The following is a 13,495-nucleotide window of genomic DNA, read 5'->3' as shown; positions in this document are numbered from 1 at the left end:
TCAGGAGAGAGAAAGATTAATAATGTGAAGCGGAGGTTTGCGAATCATTGTAGCAGTTAATATTGTGCAGTTATACCTAAAGATTTGGGGTGATTAGTGAAAATAAAAATCAATCTTACTGAAGAATGTATCAATTACTATTGGGAAAATTATATCAAAGCTGTATATTATATCTGACTATTCCTACTTGAAAAGTATTGTATTTGAGATAATTTGTAGATATGATTAGATATTGACTCAGATATTAAAATTCATGACATTTTGTTTGGGAACAGGACTAAAATGTCTGATTTGTTTATCAGAATTTTTGAGCCATAGTCAAACAGGGAAGGGAGAAAAGCTCTTGGTACACATCCAGCATTGTAATAGGGGTCTCACACTTTCCTTAGAACTTCCAGCCTAGCCAGATTCTAGGCTCTTCTGCTTGATTGCCTTGAGTCAAATGGAGGCTCTGAATTTTAGTTACTGTGTGGGTTTGGATGGGATGTTTAATGTCTCTGAGCTTTGGTGTCATCCCCAAACACAAATAACAATCCTTTAGTGCAGAGGGAGGGTAGAGGAGCTTTGCTCTGGGAAGGTTCTCCCACAGTGTTTGGCACACTGCATGGGCTAATAAATTTTTATTATTGTTATTTGGCGCTATTCCAGTTTTACAGATGAAAGTAGCTCTAAGTTGAAAAGAATTGGGCATCAGATTAAAAGATGCTTTATTGTGATAAAGTATCTCTTTCTAGAGAGCTTTGCTCAGTGTTTCTCATATTTTGATGAGAACACTGGATACAGATAGCTTCCTCCTTTTATCCCCCCTTCCTCCATTTCTCTTTCTCTCCTTCCTTTCCTTCACAAATGAAGCCCATCCTGTTGGGTTCTAGTGTATGTGGGATTCAGCAGTGGACACACATGGGCTCTTTCTTTGATTTCATGAAATATACCGTCTTATGGGGGTGACAGATATTTTAGAAGCTTGAGGATTGCTATATGGTTACTATAGAGATAGTGGCATGTGGAGATTGGACCTAGACTGGCTTGGCTGTATATGCAGGGATGGCCACAGGAGTAGGCATTCTCTGAGGAGGGGGTAGGTCAACTGAGCTGTGAATGCTGCAGGAGGACTGCCACTTAAAGACCTGGGGTTCCTCAGAGAGAACAGTGGGTAAGAAAGAAGGCACAGATATGTTTCTGAGTAGGAAGCAGGCATGTGGGTCGTGTCCATGGTCAGAGGAGAATGCAGAGGGCTGTGGCTGGAAGACTGGGAAGGAAGCAGACCAGACAGAGCCTGATGAGTATGATTAGGGCCACAGGTCATGTTGGGAGTTGAGGTAACCAAGTGTTATTTCTTTACTTTATTCATGTCTTCAGAATTCTGCATTGTTAACAAGATGATTCTGAACAAGTTCTATAGAAGCCATCTTAATGGAAGGGTAATGAAGTTTTTAAACTAAATTTGATGCAAAGCTTTCTGTTAAGTGGCCCATGATTTTATAATGCAAAGTTTCACATTGAAAAGTATCTCTCTTTCTCAATATTTGTTGACTAATCCATATTTCTCCAGACCTGGTATGTGCTCCTGGCTCTCTCTCCATCATTCCTTCTTCTTCTTCCTCCTCCTCCTCCTTCTTTTTCTTCCTCTTCCTCTTCCTCCTCCTCCTTCTTCCTTCTTCTTCTTCTTCTTCTTCTTCTTCTTCTTCTTCTTCTTCTTCTTCTTCTTCTTCTTCTTCTTCTTCTTCTTCTCATGCCTTCATCCTTTCCTTATTTGGTCCCTTCATCTCTGCAGCAGCTCTTGTGATGCTGAATCTCCCACTTCCACTTCATGGATGCTGAACATGAGGCAGATTCATTCAGAGCAGTTCTTCCTAAACTCATTATTCTAGCATTCGTAAGTCATATGTTGGTAAGTTTTACAGCCCATCCGCGTTGAGCACCTACTGTGTGTTGAATTCTGCCGAAGGTGCTGGGATTGAAACATAAGCTAAACTTGTAACTTAAGTGTGTACCTTTCCATCTCATATAAAGTGGTAGGAATATAAATTGATTATTGATTGGTTAACTAGTGCATTCATTCAGTGGACAGTGATGCTGTGTCTCCTGTGTCCCAAGGCTGTCCTCTTCCACAAGATGCATGCATCCTTGTTTGTTTACCTGTTTGTTATAATTCTCTGTGTGTTGGAGTGGAAGTTGGGGGGTGGAGGTATCACATGCCATGCTGTATACGTGGAGGTTGGGACAACTTTGTGAAGTAGTCTCTTCACCTTTTACCTGTGTTCTAGGGATCAAACTTGAGTGGTCAAGACTTCATGGCAAGTGCTTTTACCTGCTAAGCCTCTTCATCAGCCACACCCCCCTCTAAACAGGATCGAATTCATCTCAGGCTGATCTTGAACTTGCTAGGTAGCCAAAGATGATCTTGAATTTCTGATCCCCCTTCCATAGCTTCCTGAATGCTGGGATTGCAGACATATGGTTTAAGCAGTACTGGGGATGGAGCTTTGTGCATGCTGGGAACCAGCGAAGCTATGCCTCCAGCCTCACAGGATTACAGGAAGATTTAGGGGAAGCACAGCTATTTAATTGCAGGCTGTTTACCATAAACTAGCATTTTAACGCTAGGAATTATGGTAATCAGATTAGGCATGATTTTACCCAAATTTGAAAACAAGCCCATGTTGCTATCTCTATTCAAAGAGGAGGGAGTTAAGGTATAAAGAATTTTAAATTTTGCACCAAGTTTCACAGCAAACTTGGATATGACCCAAATGTCTCCAATAGAGTCATTAGCTGATTACAGTGTCATTTGTGGCTACATAGGAGGTTTTATGTGCTATTGTCTCTTCCAGGAAGAAGTGGAGCTAAGGAGAATATGTGTGTGTGTGGGGGGGTGGGGAACCAGGAACTTGGAAGATGGGTTGTATAATCATCCTGTTTCCTTCCCTATTCTGTCCAGTTTCCTGTGGTAATTGCTTAACAGCGAAAGTGCTTTATGCAGCTCCCTGCTCCAAGGCTTTTTCCTAACCTTCTTGGGGTCCCTCTTACCTTCTCTGGTGTCTGTGGCTCAGAAGCTACTTTGGTGTTTACTCATATCTCTCCTCCTCTGGTTGTTCTTCCGACTTGTCTCTTCTTGTGTACCTGACCACTCCTTCCCCTTTTCTATAAGTTGCAACACTTTTCAGAGATTGGCTTGCCTCTCAGTTGTTTTTCATTCTTCCATGAGACCATGACCTCTGAGTGTGTGTCCTGTTGTGTCCTATCCTGAGTGATCCATCATGTCCTGTTGGATCTCTGTGCTGCTAGATGAAGCCTCATACACACAGTGGCAGCTGGTACTATGGACAGTGTCTTAATTAGGTTAGCTATTACTATGATAAAACACCATTGACCAAAAGCAACTTGGGGATGAAAGGGTTTCCTTAGCTTCCACTTCCACATCACAGTCCATCATGGAAGGAAGTCAGGGCAGGAACTAAAGGCAGGAAACCAGAGGCAGGAACTGAAACAGAGGCCATAGAGGAATGCTACTTACTAGCTTGCTCCTCATGGCTTATTCAGTTTGTTTTTTTATATCTTAATAACACCTGCTCAGGAATAGCACCACCCACAATGGGCTGGACCCTTCTCCATCAATCAATCACCAGTCAAGAAAATGCCCCATAGGTTTGCCTACAGGCCAGTCTTAGGGAAGCATTTTCTCAATTGAGGTTCCCTCCTCTCAGATGACTCTGGCTTGTGTCAAGTTGACAAAAATTTAGCTAGCTCAGGCAGTATTTGCTCTAAAGCCATGAATCACAAGAAGGAAGTTCTTTCCAGTGGGGTCTTTGACACAATTTTTATTACTGTGATAATTAAGTGAGCAGCTCTCTTATTAGGAGCTCGGCATGGGTATGCCTTTGGGGAACTGCTCCGGTGTCTGTAATTTTTGTAAGGTCTAATATGACTCCCTTTGGAGCCTCCCAGGTAAATCAGACATTCATTAAGGGAGCATCAACTTGATTATAAAATAAACACCCTATCTAGATCTAGCCATCTTTGATTCTACCTCTCCTGAAGACACAGTTTGGTCTTGCAGTAATAATCAGTGATTTCTCAGAAACAGAGAAGGGTTTTTGTGAAGGATTTCCAACCTGAAAGGCTCTGAGACTAAATGGGAGTACCTTTAGGCATTGCTGTCCTGACATTAGGACATGAGGCCCTGAGATGGCTTACTTGCCTGTGCATTGACAAATGGGGAAAGATGGCCTAGTAATAGAGGAAAAACCATTCCGAGGGCAGAGAGATAATAAAATCAAGCGGGTTTATGGTTTGTCAGCCCAGAAAGCTTTTAAAGCATATCCGAAAGGTGGATGCACTTAATGTTTACTCTGCATGCAGGCCTCATTGTGTGATAAGGGGTATAAATTTAGCCTCTTTAAGTCGCATCTCTGGGGTGAGATTTGAGTGTTAGAATGAACTTTATTTGAAAGTACTATCGACTGGGCTTTGATTTGGCCCCTCCTTACCAAGAGAGGTGCCAAATAATGGCTAGCCTACTATTCAGAGTTTTCTATTTCTTAATTCACTTTATAAGCCTTTTCCCCTGCCCTCACGCTCCCCTTTCTATATCTAACCATTCTTCTTAAGAGTAAAGTGCTATGAGAGGGGGAGAGAGGGAAAGAAAAATCAACTGTCACATTGTGAACATAATTGATTCAATAAACATCGTCTTTGAATTCCCAGAGCAAACCTTGGAATCTTTATTTACGTCAATTAGTGGCCTGGTAAATGGTGGAGGTCTTAATTTAGACGGATGAGATGGATTACGGGTTAGTTCTCTCTTCCCAAGAAAGAACGTGTTTTCCTTGTTTTAAAGACATACTGTCCAGATGTGTACAGCTACTCTGAAAAATGTAAGTTTGAAAAAAGAATTTATGTGGCAGTTTTTATTCTTTCTGGAAACAAGAGGACATGTAATTATTTAGGAGGGATTGTTGGAACAAGAAAAAAAAAATGAAACAAGAAAGAAAATTCCCTGTAAAGGGCAGGGACTTTTTCTTAGCTGTTTACCATTTAATATCCAGTGCACATAGTAGGCACACAATAAATATTAGTCAGGTGTATTGTTGAATAAATGAACACGGAAGTGAACACTATCCTGATCTGGTAGATTTTATCTTACTAGTTGTTGTACCCTTGGTCCCCACTTCTTCCCCAGTGTTCGAGGAGACTAGTTTTTTGTTTGTTTGTTTGTTTTTTAAGATTTATTTTTAGTTATATGTGTATGTGAGCATATATGCATGTGAGTGCAGGTGTCTGAGGAGACCAGAAAAGGGTGTAGGGTCCCCTTGGAGCTGGAGTTGCAGGAGGTTGTGAGCTGCCTGATGTGGGTGCTGGGAATTGAATCCAGTTCCCCTACAAAGAGCAGCTAGTGCTCTTAGCCACTGAGCCATCTCTCTGGCCCCAACAGGAGACTAACTTTCAAAGTAAAGTTTGAGAGAACATCTCCAGGTGTGATTACAGAGAGCCTGCTTCATCATGCCCAGATGGGCAGAGCTGGAGGGGACCTTAGAAATGTTACAAAGCTACTATTTACAAATCCTTGGAAATTGCATTTCAGAATCTCCCAAAGGGTGTTATCAATGCACAGTTCCAGGCCCTGGCACTGGAATTCTGATGGAAGTCACTGTTGGAGTTGAGGAGCCTGTAATCTCTATTGTGAGTAACCCTAGTTGGTATACTGGAAGTAGATGGCCTCAAAGTCCCTGACCTTGGTAGTCAAAGGCACTTCTTGGTAAAAGTGACCATCTGAAGGAACCCAGCTTTAGAAAGGCTGTGAGCTGTAAATAGGGTCCAAGTCTCCTGGCTCAGATGACTGTTACTGGTCCTTTGGTTTGCTCTCCTGGTTCATCTGACAAACCATTCTTCTTAGCCTCTGTCATGATCCTTTAATACTGCAGCATTGTCTGGGGTGATGGCCCTGGCAGAGCTGGAAGGTCTTTCAGAATCATATCTCATTTGTTCTGCTTTGGTGTGAAAGGTGTGCGTGTGTGTGTGCATGTGCGTGTGCATGTGCGTGTGTGTGTGTGTGTGTGTGTGTGTGTGTGTATGATGTATGTTCATGTTCATGTGGGTATGCTAATGTGCACACAAGGTTCACATGTATATGCATGCATGTGGAGGTCAGAAGTTGCTGTTAGGCATCTTCCTCGACCATTTTCCACCATATCTTTTCAAGATGTGTCTCTTGTTTAACCTGGAGCCCATGGATTTGTCTAGAATTGACAATTCTGTCTCTGCTCTCTTGCCTCCCAGTGCTGGAAATACAGATGTGTGGTCACCGTTTTTTGTTTGTTTGTTTGGTCTTTTAAAAGAATGTGTTGGGAGTTTGAACTCAGGTCCCCATCTTCTCTCGTCAAGCACTTCAGCCACGCAGTCACTTTCCAAGCCTCTGTTTTATTGTGTTCACTAGTGATGCCTTTGCTTCCTTCCAGTCCTTGTCTCCTGTCTCACACAAGCACCAGTGGTGGGTCCCAGCCCTTCTTTTGTAGGCCAACTCAACATTGCCCAGCCCTGCTTGAACTTAAGGGAATCATGTGAGAGGTTGTCAAAGGTACAGAACACTGGGGCTCCACCCGAGTCCCATTAAACCTGCCTTTCTGGGAGAGGCCTGGGGAACCTTTTTAAAGTTCTTTTCATTGCTACGATTCTCGACATTTCTAGTCTCTGTGGACAGCAGGCCCCTTTCTTTCTGGATCCAGCTGTGCAGTCTTTAAGACCTTACCTCATAGTTATGCCTCAACCCCATCTTTCCCTGCAAGCTAATCTCTAGCCTGCAGAACTGGTCTCCAAAGTAGGACAGGGGTATCTGCCATCTTCTTTCCTTTAAGAACAAGGGTGGGCAAGGTGGCATGGGAAGTCATGGAATGTACAGTGCAGAAGACTGGTGTGTGTGGCTGAAACCAGGGTGGAGTGCCTGTGCTTTTCCCTGGCATCATGACGTGAGAGCTTTGGGCGCACACTTAAACCTCTTTGAACATCTGTGTTCTAACCAGGAAAGCGGTTTTGTCTGTATCAAACAAGGTGTCAGGGTGGGGATGTATGTATAGAGTGTGTTGGAGAGGGCTGTGGGGAGCATCTCTGTAAGGAGGGAAACCAGGGAGGCTGGCTGAGATACAGCTGCAGCAGAGGTCTCAGCTATGCCACGGAGAGCCATGGGGGTGCATACCCTTCACAGTTGTTGGCGATTGAGAGAAGAGAGTCATTATGTCTTCATATCCACCAGTCATAGGATATGGGCTGGCACTGGAGAGAGGGCATGACCTCAGGTAATGATGTGCCTTGGCTGAGATGTCCTTGTGCCTGCAGCGGTCCATAATAGGTTCTTGTGGGTGGGGAAAGAGTGCCTTCATCTTGGAGAGCATCTCAGTGGGGTATGGTAGCACCTGCTGCCCGTACCAGCACGCATGAACCTTGGCAGTGAAGCCAGCACAATTGTCGCCATTTAGCAAACATTTACAGTTGCCATTATCCCAACTCTGGCAAGCTGTGCCACTTGTGAGACATTGCTTACCTTGGCTTGGATTGCCTTCTGATGTTGCAAGCAGATTCCAAACCCCGCTCTGCCCACCTCCTAAACAGCTCCGAGAACATGCTGGGAAAGCAGAAGGGGGATTGCTGAGTGAAATATTACAAAAATGTCAGGGATGACTGAGCCCACTTTTCTTCAATGAATATATATGGTCGGGACCCGGATTCCCTGAAGGGAAAAGGTTGTGATAAATGTAATGGTGCTTGTCTATGAAAGATGGCATTTTGATTTTTCTTTCTTCTCTCTGTAGGGAATTAGAATAATGGAGATGCTGCTAAAGGAACAGTGTGGTGCCCCCTTCATGGAATAAAGAATCATCAGTGAGTATCAAAAGCAAAATCAGAATTATTTACTCAAGCCATGTTTCCATGCTTATAAACCTGGCATTATGAATCAGCCTCCCTGAGCTCTTCACTGTACGTTTCCCAGTGATACCCATAGAATACTATTTCACAGGCATTTTGTTATCTGCTCAGCAGCTTTATTTGCTTGGCTCTCTGATTTTCAAAGCAGTTTTGTACTATGCGCTGAGTTACAACTGCTTTCAAATCGCTAAAACTGTTCGGTCTAATCTGCCATGATTGAGGCCCTTGGGGTGGCAGAGATTTGTAAAGGCTGCTCTCAGGATTAACTGAAGCTTACTTATTGTTCTCAGAACAATAAGAAGGGAGACTTAAAGCTGTAATTGGGGCAGGAAGGATCACAGAAAAGGAACGTGTTGATTGGCCAACTAAAACAAATACATCTTACTAGTCTGGAAACTAATCCCCAAGACCACGGAATTCTCCTAAGTATACAACTTCTTTAATACTGACCTAAAGTGCTGTGTGACAAACTTTATACCTGACCTTATGTGGTGGGTAGCAGTCCAAACAAGGTAAACTGAAAGTATTGTATATAAATGATCTTCAGGCTATAAGTATACAGTCTATATAAAAAGGAAATGAATTTAGTGTTTACACTTGGGTTCTAATCCCAGGGAATCTCATTATATATGTGCAAATATTGCAAAAATATGAAAAGTTCGCTAATCCAAAATACTTCTGGATCCAGGCAGTTTGGATAAGGGATACGCAATAAGCATATACTTTCCACTGCCTGAAATGCTGTTCAGAAGGAATCCGAACCTTAGGAATAATTCATGGGCTCCGGCTTGAGTGCCTTGGGTGATTAGGAGTGTTTGTCAAGGGCACAGACTAGCAATCCATAATTACCTTAGGACAGCTTAAAAGGACACTCTACACATAGTTTTCTATAAACAACCTGGTGTTTTAATTGTGGCATACAATGAACTCTGAGAGCAATTAACCAAAGAAGAAATGATAGGACCATTCATGTACAAGTACCTTGAGTTTCAAAGCATGCCAGTCATGCCTCTGAATGGACACTAGTTGGAGAGTTGCATTTCTGTTGATTTGCAAGTTGTACGCCCACCATTCTGATGACTACTTAGCTGTATACACTTGACATATAGTAGATTGCAATGTTATTGGAGGACTAAACAAGATAATTTTATTTAGTACAGGCATGGCACGTGGTAGGTGCTCACAGAGTGTTAGAATCGAATCTAGGTATGGTTTGCTCTTATATCCATCCTGCTCCTTAAACAAATTATAAAGAACTTGGCTACATCTCCCTGTTTTTCTAGGCTGGCATGTCTGTGAGGATGACTATATTAGTTACTCTGCTCACTACTCTGATATAATACCTCACAGAAGCAACTTTAAGGAATTATTGGTTGTAGTATTAAGGCAACTCTACATAGTTAAAAGGGAGGTTTATTTTGTGGGGTAACTTACAAGTGAAGGGATAGGTTACAGGATCCAAAAAAGGTGTAGCGCAGTCCGGCGGTGTTCTCTGGAGAACTCTGCTCGGTCTACCTCCAGCATCCAGGATCCAGGAACCAAGAGAGCTGGCACATCCAGATCTCGGGTCTTAAGGGCTCCTGTCTCGGCCCCACCTTGTAGGTGTGACAGTTATGGAAGCCTCAATGGGGGTAGTACTTCCAGGTCAAAGCTGGAAGGAAGATTTATTTTACTTATGTTTTAAGAAGAGATGGAGTACAGTGTGGTGGCAGGATTGTAAGGTGGCTGGTCCCATTGCTTTCCTAGCAGGGAACAGAGAGATATGAATGTTGGTGCTCATTCGGTCTTCTCTTTTTTCCATTTATGTTAAATTCAGAATCCCAACCCATGCCATGATGCCACCAACACTCTGGGCATGTCTTCCCTTCTTGGATAAATTTCTCTGGAAATATCCTCCCAGCCTCACCTAGAATTGTATGTCCCAACCACCTCTGAATCCAGTCAGTTGACAGCGAGGACAAACAAGCTCATCCTTTATCAATGTGACACCCAGACATCTTGAACTGTAACATTCTACCCTTAGTCCTCAAGGGCTTATGGCCCTCTCATAATACATTATGAGATCTTCTAAATACATCTCATAATGTAGTAAAAGATACCAACTGAAAAAAAAAACAAACCAGTAGCTTCTGATGGGTCTTATGGTCAGATACAAAGAAAAGACATCCACATATTAGATACCAGGAAATGTATTAATCTATTCAATCAAGGCAAGTGCAGCTTGTACATGATTAGAGTTCCCACTTGATTCAACTCACAATAGTTAACTGTCATTCTCCAGTGTCCACCAGCTGCACAGGCCAAATAGACTTAAATGGAGATATGGTTGGAGCCATCACCCCTGTGGCCTTGATGGTAGCTCTCATCTTCACAATCTCCCCAGGGATGCAGTAATGGCTTTGCTTTACTGTAGTCCCAGGTAGAGGCATCTTTAATGGCTTCCATTTGGCTGCTTCCATCTTAATAGACCCCACTCTAACTAAGTACTAATGCGCGTGTGCCCTTGGGCACTGATCCCGACTTACCCAGGGGGTGAGATCTGAAGTCAGCTCTAAGTTACATGAGGGACTTTGGAAAGGCAATGCTTGCTAGTTTCCAAGCTTTGAATTAGTGGTCTTGAAATTTTAGTCAACATCAGGAACAGCTGGAGGATTTTAAAGCATAGACTAGTGGACCCACTCCTGGAGTTCTGGTTGACCAAGTCTTGCGGGGGTTGGGGTGGGAGGGTGGGGGGTGGAAGAGCGGGTCTCCTGAGCTCATCTTGGGTAGAGATGATGGAGGCAATCAAGTGCTAGGACACCAAGAAAGCAGGTAACTGGGCTTTTAGCATCTTTGGGTATACGTTTACCTTTATATCAGTTATCAATGGTTTGCATCCTGTATTCTCCTCTGATTGTTTTTCATCAAAGCCTCTTCTTGCATTATTCATTCATTCATTCATTTATTATCTGAATGTAATGTAGACAAGCTCCAGGTTAGAGCAAATTCACCCAAAACAAGGAGTCAAGGCTCATGCCAGCTTGTGGTTCTAAGTCAGTTTGGATGTAAAGTGTTGTTAGTAAAGATGAGTAAATTTAAAAAGTTTACAGTGTGGCCTGTTGTCTTTCAGTCATGCCCAGCCTGTGGCCCATGAAGCCCATGACATCTCTTAGTGCAGCTTAGCACAAAATAATAAACTCAAGTACTTTGGAGATGATGATGATGATGATGATGATGATTTTAGCCTGTGTGTATGACTTGATACACAGTTCTCCAGTATGAACTTTGTAGATGATAATGTTTCTGTTGTATCAAGAGGTAGGACACTTGGATTGTCTTTTTTCCTTTTTACCATGTGAGACTAACCTATGACTTGGGCTTATCCTGGTGTATAAGAAGCAGCTTACTCCATCTCAGGTAGCTAAGTGGTCGAGGTCTGCATAGTGCCAGGACTTTGGAGTGGGACAGTAGCATTTGGTGCCACAGAATTCCTGTGTTATACGCATAGAGCAGGCTGTCATAATTCATAACCCATTTTCTCAAAGGAGTAAATGTAAAGGAAGGGATATATATTCTTTACATATGCATCTACAATTACTGTAAATTGAAGACTACCAGTTAAGCTTTAAGCTGTTCCAATCAACTTCATTGAGTTATTACTTATATACAATTAAATTGATGATTCCATTTTGTGAAGTATAAATAAATAGTTCTGTAATCATCACTACAAATCAGACGGAGAATTTTGAGGCTTTGGTGTTGTAGCCCAGCCACAGCTTTATTCTCTCTCCTTCCCATTTTCTTGACAATTTTTACAAAGCTTTTGTAGTTTAAAATGCTTCTGTTTTTATGGAACGTTCTTCCTTTCTCAAAAATAGCTTTATGGAAAATAAGTTGTAGGTGGGGCGTGTACTGTTCTTGAGTTGTGAAGTGATAAAATTAAACGGGAAGGAACCAGCATTTGGGGGGCTGGGACAGGGTGGCTGAGAGTTTAGGAGCAGCCTGGGCTATGGAGTGAGACCCGCTTCGAAACTAAAAACAAAGTCTGAAAAGATGGCTCATTGAGAGAAGGTGTTTGCCCCTAACCCTGGTAGTCTGGGTTCAGTCTTGTGGCCACAGGTAGTAGAAGGAGGGTACTGACTTCCACAGGTTGTCCCATAACCTGCACACATGTGCAGTGTATGCAAATGTGTGCACGCACACACGGAGAGAGCGAGGGAAGGGGGAGAGAGAGAGAGAGAGAGATGTAAGTAAAATAAAAAGTAAATAAATATATAATAATGGGTAGGAGGGACCACACAGAGAATAGAGTTCAGAACACTGTAGCCGTAAAATGTATCCAGGCTGCTGCTTTTTATAAATTAAGATTTATTGGAACACAGCTGTGCTCTTGGCTACGTTCAAAGCTGCAACAGCAGACTTGAATAGTTTTGACAGAGACCTTGCAGCCTTTACAGCCTAAATTATTTACTTTATTCTCCTTTTGTTGTTTGTTGGAAACAAGAAGGGCAAAGTTTGTTGTCTCCTGAGTTAGTTTCATAAATTAATGTCCAGGATTGTGGTGGTGATTGTGTGGCCTTTGAAAACTATCACATGGATCACATCATACCTCTGCTCTTTATTTTTTGACAGTTTATCTCCTCTGCATTTGTGCTAACAGCCTCACTTAGTGAAGACTCACATCATGCTATCTTAAGGCATGATGAGATATTTAAATGCTAACAACAACGACATTAAAAGTGCCATCAACAGTGGTCACTGACGCACTCAGAGAGGTCCAGTGCACATGCAATAGAAATACAGGCATTCTGTTAACACAGACAATGTCACTGTAGCATGGTAATAATATGGGCACTGTTTATAATTCAATTGATGTACCAACTTTGGAATTCCGCAACTCTCCATTTTCTTTTGTTTTTTGCATATGTGCATATGTATATGTATGCATTTATATGCATAAATGCAGGTGCATGTGTGTGTGTGTGTGTGTGTGTGTGTGAGATGGAGGGAAGGAGAGAGGGGATGATAATCTGAAGTACTGATTCTTACCTTGTACCTTATTCAAGATAGAGTCTCTTGCTTTTTTTTTTTTTTTTTTTTTTTTTTTTGCTGTGTATACCAGGCCTGGGAGCAATCTTGTCTGAGTCCTGGGATGATAGGCACACATACTATTGCATTTGACTTCATATGGTTTCTGGACATTTGGACTCAGGACATCACGATTGTGTAGTGGGCCCTTTGCCCTCTGAACCATCTCTCCAGCCCAGTTCTCTGTCTTTAAAAGACAATTTGTAGCAAGTTACACAAATGTGCCAGAGGAGATATTATTTCATATTTTTACATCACATGCCTTTAATCCCAGCACTTAAGATGCAGATCTCTGAGTTCCAGGCAAGTCAGGGCTAATCCTACCCCCACAAAAATATAAAAATGTAGGATTTAAATTCATGTAACACATGCCTACATTTTTCATGGCACCTAGCATCAAAAGTAACATTCATGAACTCACTGACCCGTGTGTCCAAGTGGGCATTTGCAAATGTAGGAAGCTTAGGTAATTTTCTCATGGACCAAAACGGAGGCATATAAATTTCAC

The 13,495-nt window shown here is 42.4% G+C and overlaps 1 protein-coding gene across 4 annotated transcripts in view; it reads left to right on the top strand.

Moving 5' to 3' along the window:
- Prelid2 (PRELI domain containing 2) overlaps positions 1-13,495 on the top strand; it is an 87,063-nt gene that overhangs the window by 60,848 nt on the left and 12,720 nt on the right. For all 4 annotated transcript variants that reach the window (XR_008219153.1, XR_008219152.1, XM_052742088.1 and 1 more), the window contains one exon: positions 7,806-7,875. Coding sequence is in view for 2 of the 4 variants with exons in the window: in XM_052742088.1 (XP_052598048.1) it covers positions 7,806-7,865 (60 nt within the window). In the remaining 2 variants the exon portion in view is untranslated. The remainder of the gene's footprint in view (positions 1-7,805; positions 7,876-13,495) is intronic.

This window comes from Peromyscus californicus, unplaced genomic scaffold (genome assembly GCF_007827085.1).
Source record: "Peromyscus californicus insignis strain IS unplaced genomic scaffold, ASM782708v3 Scaffold_17__1_contigs__length_78620276, whole genome shotgun sequence".
NCBI lineage: Eukaryota > Metazoa > Chordata > Mammalia > Rodentia > Cricetidae > Peromyscus > Peromyscus californicus.
Note: the sequence above shows the minus strand (reverse complement) of the source record. Positions and strands in the feature narration are given on the sequence as shown.